The sequence below is a fragment of the Hyperoodon ampullatus genome (genome assembly GCF_949752795.1).
Source record: "Hyperoodon ampullatus genome assembly, chromosome: 5".
NCBI lineage: Eukaryota > Metazoa > Chordata > Mammalia > Artiodactyla > Ziphiidae > Hyperoodon > Hyperoodon ampullatus.
In genome coordinates this window covers 123,962,344-123,975,345 of record NC_136918.1, presented here as the reverse complement: position 1 = coordinate 123,975,345, position 13,002 = coordinate 123,962,344, and the positions used below count along the sequence as shown (strand labels likewise).

Genomic DNA, 13,002 nt, shown 5'->3' with positions numbered 1-13,002 from the left:
GTTTCAGTTTTTACCTCTGGGAGCTTGCATAGCTTGGAAGTTAATAAGTATTTTATTCTGGTATATATTACTAATAAGTGACATTAGAAAGTTTGTGTTGAATAGTTAAGGAATTTCTTCAACCCAAGTTGTTTATCAAAATCTTAAAATGACTTCTAGCTACAACATCCAGAATAAAAACAGATAGTGGCAATTCAATTGTTTATCAATGACACTTTTATGGCAATGTCTAAATGTCAATTTCTCTGTAACTTAACCACTAAGGATTTTAATTCCCATTAGCCAGTTACATATAGGGATTGACCTATAACACTGGGAAAATGAATTTTTAAACAAAGATTATCTAAAACAATGGGCAAAAATGTATCTGAAGATATGATTTGAAGTATTTGAACACTAAAGACTCATTTATTGATAAAATTATTTTAAAGTGTAAAAGGTAATCACATATTTATAAGTATATCAAGACAACATTGATATTGTTCCCATTTCAATTTACTTTATTTGAAGCTGAGGGCAGAAATCAATATTATTTTCACTTGCAATATATTTTCTTTGTGTGTAATCCATTGTGAGTGAATATGGTATATATAAGAGATAGAGATTTATGGAATCTTTCTAATCTAATTTTACACACAACTAATATTCATTTAAATGGGTAACAATTTTGATCTGGCACTTCAGTCTATTAAAAATTCAACTTTGAAGTAACATTGTAATTATAACTTAAAAAGAGTTTTTCAAAGTTTCTCTCAATATTTAACATCTGCTAAAGATAACTGGCTCCTTCAGGCCTAAGTTCCCTGAAATTCTCTGGATGAAAAGTGTAACCTTAATTAAGTATTTTCATCTTAAACTGATATCCACTTTAATAATCTATTTGCCCAAGATTGGATTAAAAAAATGCAGGGTTTTCTTATACATTTAGCTCACAAAGATTTGTTTTGTTTGTTTTTTCTTAAACCCCTACTTGTGGAGAGGTTGTGTGATGAAATATAGTTCTTATGAAGTAGAGCACTTTATCCGTATAATAAATTGCAGTACTTCAATCATAGAGTCAAATTGATACCCAAGAGTTGGTGCCGGTCAGGTCTCTATATTGAAATTCATAACAAAAGAAACAACAACAGCAACAACGCAACAACAAAAGGAAATGGACCATGGGCAGGAGTATTTGATCATATGTATATGTATACAAGCTATTCCAAGCTAGAAGTTTCCCAAGAAATTAAGGTCAGTGGAATAGTTTTGGTCATAGGGTCACTGCAATCTAAATGCTCTTTGTAGCATTCATTGTTAAAGACTCTGTGATCTTGGTGTTATGCTTTGCTGTCGTCTTCTTTTGATTGAATGATGTCATTAGAAACCTTAATTTCTATAGTTTCTGGATTTAGGACTTCTTTCCCATTTTCTTCTTTTAAAGGCAATTTTCTGGAATAGAATAGAAAAATAATAAACAATTGGCTAAGGCACTTTAAGTGGTATCTCTTAACATTTAAGTTATTGTTTTGTAGAAGAAAATAGAATACGATTATTAGAATGAAAAATATCAGATTTGTTAAATATCAAATTGACAGAAACATAATCTAAAAGATAATAATACAATATTGTCTACTGTAAAAATGTGATGTAATGAATAATAATTAATGAAACAAGATATTTGCAGATTTGGATGCACCAAATTGTTCATTATAGGGTGACTTTGGTTTAATAACCCTCTGGTGTATTAAAAATATAATAAAGTGTTTTGGAGTATGAAAAAGCCAAAATAATTTTATATGTTAACTAGCTGATTTACTAGTACTCCGGTTTTTCAAGTAAAAACAATCAACAGATGCTGCCATATCTGTTACATAAAATTCAAAAGCTGAGTGAATTAGTGATTTTTTTGGGAACTTAATACAAATAGATATATTTCAGGACTTTTCCACTTTTTATATTTATTATATATGTTTCTTTAATTGGTCTCTTTTCACTATTATTTTTTCTTAATATTTTTGTAATATTTATAGCATTTTTTGAGATTTTCCAATTTTAACCTATGAAGCAATAACAATCTTTGTTTCTTAATATTAAGACAGCTTTACAAATCATACTATGATGACAATAAATCAAGATTTAGAGTTTTTTCTACCAGCCTAAACTCAATGCTTTATTATTACATCTTGTGCATATGGCTTTGAAGGCAGTATTTCCTCCTTTGACAAAATAATATTTTCACTTCAAAAAACTTAAGTTACAAATAGAATTCTAACTCACCTCTGTGACTTCAGCCTCACCATTTTATGGAGTAGTGAATGCTACTATGCTAGTTCCTCTGGGATTTATTTGTAATTTATTTTATGTTTCTGAATGAGAAGACAAAGCCATGTCTTCTGAAATTCAAAGCTATTATGCGAAAACTAACCAATCGAAAGTAAGTTATTTCATTGCTGGAGTGAAGTAACATCTACTTTGTACCTACTAGGGCAGGCTCTCTTTTATGTTTATTATAAGTAGTGCATTCAGAGTTATTTTCTCCCATTCCCAAATACTGTAAACATTGATAATAAAGGATTATAAAAACAATGGGTTATTTCTAGCAGCAAAATATACAGAAATTTAGAGCTTGAATGGGAGGTGAGCATAATGCTTAATATATCTCTTACTCACAAAACTATATATTAAATTTGTAATTAACCAGTGTTTTCAACTAATTCTTGAATTGTGTATTTTTGCATATATATTTATTCACTATTTATATTTATGTTATATTGTATATTTAAAGATTGCTGTTAATGCTATTATTCTTATGTTGAGTATTTCTTTTCTTCAATTGAGAACCAGAGTAGTTATTAAATCATCTTGTTTTGGTTTGGTTTGGTTTAGGTTGGTTTGGTTTCAAAATACAGCCCGTTCTATGTAAGGGCATTTTCTTAACTAGTCTTCATACACACCATTATATCATAGTCAGTGTTAATTAACAGACAGGAATTTGCTTTGCTGTGTAATATTTTGCTTCATTGAAAAGATTTCTGATTTCCAAAGGGAAGTGTATAGATGTGTTTATTTCACCCTATTTCTATTTTAGACTGTCATATTCATATTCAAAGCAATAACTAATTTTCTGACACATTTTTATTTCAATAAAGATCAATCACATTTTGCAAGTATCACTTTCTTTTTTTTTTCTTTTTTTTTGCAGTAGGCAGGCCTCTCACTGTTGTGGCCTCTCCCATTTAGGAGTACAGGTTCCGGACATGCAGGCTCAGCGGCCATGGCTCACGGACCTAGCCGCTCCGCGGCATGTGGGATCTTCCCGGACCGGGCACGAACCCGTGTCCCCTGCATCGGCAGGCGGACTCTCAACCACTGTGTCACCAGGGAAGCCCTAATTTCTTAAAGAATAAGATAGTGTAGGAAAATACAACTTTTTGACATGCTTGCATCATTTTAATATTTTTGCATAAACTTATGTGTATATGTGTGAACAGGAGATTTTTCTCTGATGATACAAAATCTTCATGTGAAGTATCTCAATAGAAAATGGATTTTAGATATTCACATGTACTTTCATTGAAGAAGAAACAACATTGTTTTTAAAATGATGTTATTTGTCAATATGTGCTACAAAGAATGATAATGTGTTCATTACTTTACAAATACTTATCCAAGAATAATTAAGCATTTCAAGCTACATACTCAGGTTCTGTGAGTGGTGTGGTTTCATTTGGCTCATTTACTGGGCTCCCATCTTCATGGTTAGTAATTCTTTCATCCTCTGTTCTCATCTCCACTATTGGTTCTTTTGATCCATCTTTCCTAGAAAAATAAAGAAAAAAAAAACTTACCTATGAAATGTAAAAAAGGTTGCATTATGGAACATGGTTAAAATCTCTACAAAATCCCGCCACCCATGGATTCTGATCCAGCTTGGTCAGAATAATACCACTAGGATTTTTTTTTTCCATTTAAATTCATCTAGCCATACATTGTTCAGAAAAAATAGAAAGAAGAAATTCCATTTTGTCTAGAATTCTTTTCCTCTTCAAAATTGTGTTAAATATTTCACAAAAGTAGTTCAAATTTTCAATTTGATTATGCAGTTTCTTTTGGAAAATAAATGAAAATTATTTCATTAAATAAAAGTTATGACATGAAGTAGCTTCTTCCCCCTAATTAGCCATACACATTAAAATATATATTTTTATTTTAAAAATAACATCAAATAAAAACATGTTTTATTTGAAAAATAACATTGCTTCTATATCAAAATTTGGAAGTTAAAATTTATATATAAGATAATTTTAGTTTCAAATGTCTCTGAATTTATATGATTTTAACTATAATGCAACCATTGACATATTTAATATATTCATGCTTTCAAGAAAATAGTTTAAAAAGAACAATATTGTAACATATATGCATGATTATTTTCACTTATAATTTCTTATCCATGTCATTTTATTAGATGTCTAAAATCTGAAATTAAGTGTAATTTATCATAATTGTGAGTAGAAATTTTACTGCAAGGTTTTGTAGCACAAAAAAGTAAATGAAAGAAAAACAAGGAAGCCATTTGCTGATGATAAAGAATGAAGTGAGATATAATGGTTGAGAATGATGTACTCATCATACAGATTTCAAATATGGCACACGAAAAAAAATTAGGAAGGGATGGGTGTTTTCAACTACCCAGGAATATAGTCTTACCATAAAATCCCACAATTGTGCCCTATGTATTTATCCAAATGAGTTGAAAACTTTTATCCACAAAAAAATCTGTGCATGAATCTGTACAGAAGTTCTATTCATAATTGCCAAAAATTGGAACAAACTGAGATGTCTTTCGACAGGTAAATGGATAAACAAGCTGTAGTACATCCATACAGTTGAATATTACTCAGCAATAAAGAGAAGTGAACTATCAAGCCAAAGAAAGACATAGAAGAACTTTAAATGCATACTGCTAAGTTAAATAAGCCAGTCTGAAAAGATTACATACTGTGTAGTTCCAACTAAACGACATTCTGGAAAAAAAACAAAACAAAACAAAACAAAACAACTATAGAGACAGTAAAAAGATCAGTGGTTGTCAGGGGTTCAGGATGAGGGAGTGAGGGCAGGATGTAATGGTGAAGCACTGGTCATATTAGGGCAGTGAGTGTATCCTATTTGATACTGTAGTGGTTTCATCATCATATGATGATGATTAGTTCTCTAAAATCAAGTAAACTAGGATTATATTTAAAAGAATGCAAACAACAAAAACCCAACAATGGCTCAAATATTTAACAGACCTCACAAATGCTGAGACCTGAAAAATAAAAATATTAAGGCTAATAAAACACTTTGATCAGGTGGCAGGTGTGATGTTGTTGCTTTTGTTTGAGTATGTAGGTACCTCACATAAACACACAAAATTTTGAAGGAAATCTAGAAGTCAACAGTGAAGCACTCTTTTTACACCTTTAAAATTCAAATGTCTGCTGGAGCTGGTGGTTCAAACATGATTAACAACATCCCCTGTTTGGGGGCTCCAAGGAAGCAAGATTTATATAATAGTAGAGATGATGAAGAAGCACTTCATCATTAGATTTTAGTTGTTTTTTTTTTCTTGGTTGTTTGCTCTTGTTGTTATTCTTCAATTGATTCTTTTAAAAAATTATTCATGATAGTAATGCTCTTGATGACTTAGAGGATGATACTGTTTGAAAAACATGGCTATTGATGATTCAAAAAATCATCAAGATGAGCAGAAAAATGATTCAAAAAACAGATTTTATTTTTAATTATTTTAATAACAGGTACAGATCTGTGATGAAATGAAACAGAATGTAAAGAAAAGATAGAAAAGATAGTGAATTTGGATTTTAATTGTATACATTCTTACCAAAAGTAAACAGATAAGCAAAGAATTTTAAACTAGAAAGGATAAAATAAACATTACCTAAAAGAAATGAAGGTGTAACATGAGAAAATGGTGAGTTGTCCTAAAATCTTTATTTTTGGTTTTAATGATCTTTTTGATTTTTAGCTTGTTAGCATACAGTACAGAATAATACAAAAGGGTAGAGAGGGAAAAGTGACTCTCCCTACCACTGACTGTAGGATATTTAGTTTATCTATCAGAGAGACAATTACTGTTGCATATTTTTACCTTGTTTCCAAGAGATACTGTAGGCACATGCCAGCATGTATGTGTGAAAGTGAATTATTTTTAAACAAAGCATAGCATACTAACTGTGTGTAATTTCCTTTTTCAATTTATACTAGGTATTAGCTGGAAGCCATAAAAGAGCATTTAGAACTGCCTTAATCTTTTTCATGGTGCATACTTTCCCATTGTATATATTCACAACAATGTATTTGAACAGTCTTTAACTGACAAACATTTAGCTTGTTTCCAACATTTCCTATTACAATAAATACTATCTGAAGCACACATATAACCTACATGAGTCTAATTCCTATTCTGTATAAATTACACTAATTATTATCCTAGTGATATCAGAATAATTACCAATATGGAATTATAAAGAGTGACAAAGCAATATTTTGTTTAAATTGGCATAAAATATATGCCAAAATTTATAGAAAATTTTACAATTTATAAACTGGTAAACACAGAAATTCTGGCCAGATTTCTAGAACTGATTATTAAGCAGAAAATGATGACAAGTGTAGCAGAGCAGTTAAGAGGATGTGCCCTAGAACCAACCTGGCTGGCTCTCCCAACTCACTGCATAAACATTTCTGGCTTGGTCAGTAAAACAGAGAAGATAAAGATACCAAATTAATTTCTGCCATGTCCTTAGACTAGTGCCTGACATACATGCAGTACTCAATCATTGTTAACTGTCATCACCATCCTAGGAGGGCAAGGAGGATTTATGTTAGGAAATATACTACTAAAACTTGCAACTTGAACAAATTAAATAAGAGCAAAATGAAAATATCTTGATGCAAACTGAGAAATAATATTTTATACAGTTGATCAATTCTTAAATGAAAATGTAAAGTTCATATAAATAATGGCATCACTAGCATAATCCAAACTTTGGGATAGATTGGGGAAACTATTTACAACAAATGTAACATCAAATGATTAAGGGTCACATTATAATCAACAAGTGAAAGAAAAGTCAAACAACTCTATGAAAATGTGTAAAGAATATGAACAGGAAATTCCAAGAAGAATAAAATGACCAAAAGAAAATCATAAAACAAATAAGCTCAGACTCATCCCTGATTAGAAAAATGCAAATTTTAAATGATATTTTTCACTTATTAGATTGAAATATAAACTGATAATAGGCAGTGTTTGAGAAGCACTGTAGGAAATATATGTTCTGTGATTATTTGGGATGTGAATTGGGAAATACATATTCTATGATTATTTGTGAGTGGAATTGGTACTGGCTTTTGTGAGCAATTTGCCAGTATTTTTCAGTTTTGATCTTCCATTCCATATGTAGGAGCTTCATGTACATTTACAACAGGATTGATGTAAAAACGAAGTTCAAAACAGCATAATATACTTTAATATTATAAAGATATTAAAAGTCTTATCTAAATTGTAACAATAGAGAAGTGGATAAATATACTATGATGTATAATATTATGGAATACTACTTATTTATTTTAAAAAAGAGTCAGAAATTCATGTACTGAAATGGGACATTTTGAAGCTGCATTGTTATGTGAGAAAAATTTTACACACACACATACATATAAACATATGTACATATAAAAATTAGTGTGGGCTTCCCTATGGTGCAGTGGTTGAGAGTCCTCCTGCCTATGGAGGGGACACAGGTTCGTGCCCCGGTCCGGGAAGATCCCACATGCCGCGGAGCAGCTGGGCCCATGAGCCATGGCTGCTGAGCCTGTGCGTCCGGAGCCTGTGCTCTGCAACAGGAGAGGCCACAACAGTGAGAGGCCCACGAACCGCAAAAAAAAAAAAAAAAAAAAAAAATCAATGTGTGTATGTGTGAGGGGAGGTGTATGTTTGTGTGGTGTATGAAGTCAGATGTAATTCTTACCTTTGCTTCTCTAGCTTTTTCATAATTTTTTTATTTTTTATTATTATTTTATTTATTTATTTATTTATTTATTTATTTATTTATTTTGCGGTATGCGGGCCTCTCACTGTTGTGGCCTCTCCCATTGCGGAGCACAAGCTCCGGATGCGCAGGCTCAGCCGCCATGGCTCACGGGCCCAGCCGCTCCGTGGCATGTGGGATCTTCCCGGACCGGGGCATGAACCCGTGTCCCCTGCATCGGCAGGCAGACTCTCAACCACTGCGCCACCAGGGAAGCCCAATTTTTTTTATTTTTGAATTTCTGTAGTTTGAAAATTATATGCTTCGGTGTAGTTTTTTTGTTTGTCTTATTTTGATTTTTATCCTTCTTGGTGTCTTCTGAACTTCCTGGATCTGTGGTTTCATGCTTGATATTAATTTAGGGATGTTCTCAGTTATTATTGTTTCAAATATTTCTCCTGTTCCTTTCTTTCTTTCTTTCTTTCTTTCTTTCTTTCTTTCTTTCTTTCTTTCTTTCTTTCTTTCTTTCTTTCTCCTTCTGATATTCCTATTGTGCATATGTTTAGCCTTTTGTAGTTGTCCTACAGTATTAGATATTCTGTTTTCTTTTTTTTCAGTCTTTTTTTGTTGCTGTTGTTTGTTTTTTAGTTTTGACATTTTCTGTTAAGATATTCTCAAGATCCTTTCCACAGCCATGTCTAGTCTTGCTAATAAGCTGGTCAAAGGGATTTTTCATTTCTATTGTGGTGTTTTTGATCTCTAGCATTTCTTTTAGATTCTTTCTTAGAATTTCCACCTCTGCTTACATTTTCTATCCCTTATTCCATGCTGTCTACTTTATCTATCAGAGTTCTTACCATAAAAAGAAAAAAAATTCTTTGTCTGATGATTCCAACATCCCTGCCATATCGAATCTGGTTCTGATGCTTGCTCCATCTCTTCAAACTGATTTTTGCCTTCAGTGTGCCTTGTAATTTTTTCTTCATAGTGGGACATGATGTACTGACTAGAAGGAACTGCTAAATATAGGTCTTTAGTAATGTGGTGGTAAATTATGGTGTAAAGAGGATGCATTCCATATTCCCATGATTCAGTCTCTGCCTTTTAGTGAGTCTGTGCTCCTGGACTGTGAACTTCATAATTTTTTTCTCTTTTTTTTCCCCTTTAAGTGGAACAGGATGGTTAGAGTGGACTTGAGTTGGGTATTTCCCTTCTCCCATGTGGCAGTAAAGGGGGCCAGAGCTATGTATCCCTCTTTCTGCATGCTGAAAAGCCATTTACACACACAGACACACACACACACACACTTGACTAGTTACTTCCTAATCTTTTTTATATTTTAGTTCTTTCACAACTTGCTCAGCTAAGTCTGATTAAGTAAATTCATTCTTTTTTGAAAAGTAATATTTACAACAGAAGTTTCTTATTTATTTATCCATTTGATTGTTTTTTAATCTAAATGTGTTTCCCATCACAGTAACTAGTTGATGGTAGGGACTAGTTTGCTTCCTCACAGTTGTATCTCTGGAGCTTAGATAGTGCTTATCTATCTAGATAGTGCTTATCTAGGTGTTCAATAAATATTTGCTATTGCAAATTAATGCTTGGGTAAATAAGAGTATACATAAAGTTTGGTAAAATAATAATCTTTAACCATTTTATAACATAAACTATGAGAATTCAAGATAAATGTTAATTTATATTGAAAGCCAAATAATGGAATATTCTAGGACTTTACACAATGCCATCCTGTATGCCATTGACTTTAATTTCTCTTTTTTTCTGCAATATAATGTTCTTTAAATAATAATGCTCTAAGTCTTTAGTTAATGTGTTTTGTAAGAAATCTACACAGTCTTATAACTTGTGATAACATGAAGGGACTAGTCTTAGAATGCTTGGGGTCATATATAGAAACTAGTATATATCCAATTAATCAAATCAATTATGTCCCAGTATTCATTGAGGTTTTATATAATGTTTTTCCAATTTGAATAATGAATTTTTGCAAAAGAGTTGAAAACTTTTTTCCTAAAGCAGAGGAAACTGTGATTTAAAAACTTATGATGGACAACAAACATGGAATGAACCATGTGTTTTCATCTTTCCAAGTCTTTAAGGTTAATTAAACTTGGCAGTAATTACAAACAAAAGTGTTGGTGGATAAATTACCAATTAATAAAGTCAAACAAAAACAAACAGCAGAACTTAGATGTACCTCATTTTTTTGCACATTGTCTTCAACACCTCTGTAATTAATTAAGACAAAAAAGTGAAGGTCCTTTTGGATTTCTCTCTTTCTTTCACCCCAAAGTTGAATCAGTCAGCAGTACTTGACTCTACCTCATCTATATTTGGGTGCTATACACTTTTATATGCCTATAATACTACTGGCTTGGTACAGAAGACCATCATTTTCTACCTGGAATATTTCAAGATTCTCCTACCCAGTCTCCCTGATTTCAAATCTTTCCTTTTCACCTACCAACCCTCCAGTAATCCTTCTTTACAAGTAGCTAAATAAACCGTTAAAAAAAACTTTCAGTTGCTTTCTATTTTGAAAATATTTCCTTACTTTGACCAAGAAGATTTAATACATTTTTACTCAGATAATTCTCCCACCTGATTGGTACCACTCTCTTTCCCTGCCTCATTCCACTCAGATCCATTTGGCCTTTAAGTAACAAGCTCATTCCTGACTTAATGGCTTTTGTATTTACTGTTACATTGCTTAGAAAGTTCCTCCCCTTGATCATTATATTTCTGGCTCTTTATCACCCACTCTTCAGCCTAAGTTTCACCTCCCTGGAGAGGTCTTTAATGACCCAACCTCTAGTAACAATTGTCATTCTGTTTTTCATTTTTCTTAGTGCTTATCACTACCAGACATTTTCAATTTTAGTGTTGATTATCTGTCTTCCTACATTGAAACATGAATTCCATGTGAACAAAGTTCTTGTTTGTTTTGTTCACCACTTTATCCCTAGATTGTATAGAAGTGCTCGTTACCTAGTATTTATTCCATTTAGTTAATAGTAAAGCAACAATGAAGATATATAAAATTCAGTTTTGAGTCAATGTGTGCATATATATATCATATGTATATATGTATAATTATGTTATATAGTACATTGTTTTCTTGATATGTGAAAAAGTAACTAAAACTAAATTTGGTGATATGTTTATTTAGTTAACAAGACAATTTCAAAGTACAGCAAGTTATTAGGAAGTACAATATGCTTCTATGAGGAAAGCAAGAGATATTGAATAGTGAATTGTTTCCACTACATTTACTATGTCATACATTAATATCTCTTTCAAGTATGAAATAGAGCCTAATTTCTGTTTGTTCTTTGCTATGTGCTGTGTCCAACAAGTAAGCAGGTGACATTTTGATTGTAATATTTAACGTAACTTTTTAATTGAAAATTTATACTATCTAATTTATTATCCCATGAAGTGAAAATATTCCTTACAGAATACCCATGAAAAATGGTCATAGACAAATTGCCTAGAAATATTGAAATGGGCTTTGGAGAAACAAAACAAAACAAAAAGCAATATAAAAACAAACAAACAAAAAAACAATGTGGCCATGCAAAATGGATTCTCCTATATCCCTAAGCCTAGAAATTAATGTATGAGACCGTACATGCTTAAATGTATGTATCAAAAATGAATAAAAATGGCTCAACAATAAAATGAAATGAATTGCTGACACACAGAACGCCATGAATGAGTTCTAAAACATTATGCTGAGTGAAAGAAGGCAGACACACAAAAAATACACATTGTATGAAACTATATCAAGCTTTATAAGAGCTAAAATTTATCTATGATTAAAAAAATAGATTATTAGTTGCCAGGGGTAGGGAGAGTTGCCTGGAGTAGTGTGGGTTGTCTGGTTAGGAACATGAGAGAACTTTTGAAGATGATGTTAATATGGAAAGCTCTTTGCATTTCACTCTAAGTTTTGCATGAGGAAAACATAAATTTTGAGCTCTTTGTAGTGATATGCAGCATCTATCATTACTTTGATGCGGATGTCTGATACTCACAGGTATGCAGCTTTTCCTTCTTCAAGTTCTTTACTTTTACCACTGGAGCCACTTTTCTTCCCACACATTCTCCTGGTGATGCACATCAATAACCCACATTGTCGAATAAAGAAGCAGCTGACGTCTGTTACCACAAGAATTAGCAAGAGTGCAGCGACTCCCAGACCAATGACTGCTCCAAGCCCGAGACCATTAAAAAGTGTGTCTTAAAAATAAAAGAAAATAATTTTATTAAACTCCAAATTAGAAAAGTTTATACAGTTATTTTAATAAAAGAAATCATCTTATCCGAGAAATATTCAACTTAAGAGACAGGAAAAAATATCTTCATTAGCATACATCAATTTCATGATTGCTGGGAGCTATTGTCTGGTTTTCAAACAATGTTTTAAGCAACTGACATGTTAAGCATTTGAAATATTTCTTACAAACTTTCTTTAAAAAAACACCCTAAGAAACTCTTCTTTCCAATATACTTCTTGATTACCTTTGGGGAAGATAATTAATATTTTATCATAACCCTAACTATACTCTACCAGAAAGTCAGAGCCATTAATAGATCATCACTTTGTTAAAAGAAAAAATATAGTCGAAACTCCTGTAAGAGAAGTGTTAAATAAGTGCTCTATATGGAATGATTTCAGTTTTAAGACTTGGGCTTGCAAATGATGCTGGAGCACTTTGCTTTGACAGAGAATGCTCTTTAAAATATCTGCCTAGAAATATTTTAAAAATCATCATTTCAGAATAAATGGTTTACTTGTATTTTTCCAGTTAATATTTTAACAAATCATATTAGACTAGAAGCAAACTTTAACAGAGTTGTGGTAATTATTACCTTTCTGAAGTCATATTGTGAAAAGATAGGGGAAGATGGGAGCCACTTTTCTGTGACATATGGTTGCAGGAAATTCCAAAAG

General features: G+C 31.9%; 1 protein-coding gene across 3 annotated transcripts in view; it reads right to left on the bottom strand.

The window, feature by feature from the left end:
• Positions 1-1,319: 1,319 nt before the first annotated feature.
• NCAM2 (neural cell adhesion molecule 2) overlaps positions 1,320-13,002 on the bottom strand; it is a gene marked incomplete at both ends in the record, with an annotated part of 481,818 nt that continues 470,135 nt past the window's right edge. For 2 of the 3 annotated variants that reach the window (XM_079704996.1, XM_079704998.1), the window contains 3 exons: positions 1,320-1,431; positions 3,682-3,801; positions 12,083-12,287. In XM_079704996.1, the coding sequence (XP_079561122.1) occupies positions 1,320-1,431; positions 3,682-3,801; positions 12,083-12,287 (437 nt within the window). Of the gene's footprint in view, positions 1,473-3,677; positions 3,802-12,082; positions 12,288-13,002 lie in introns of all 3 variants that reach the window. The other variant, XM_079704995.1, reaches the window with a different exon arrangement.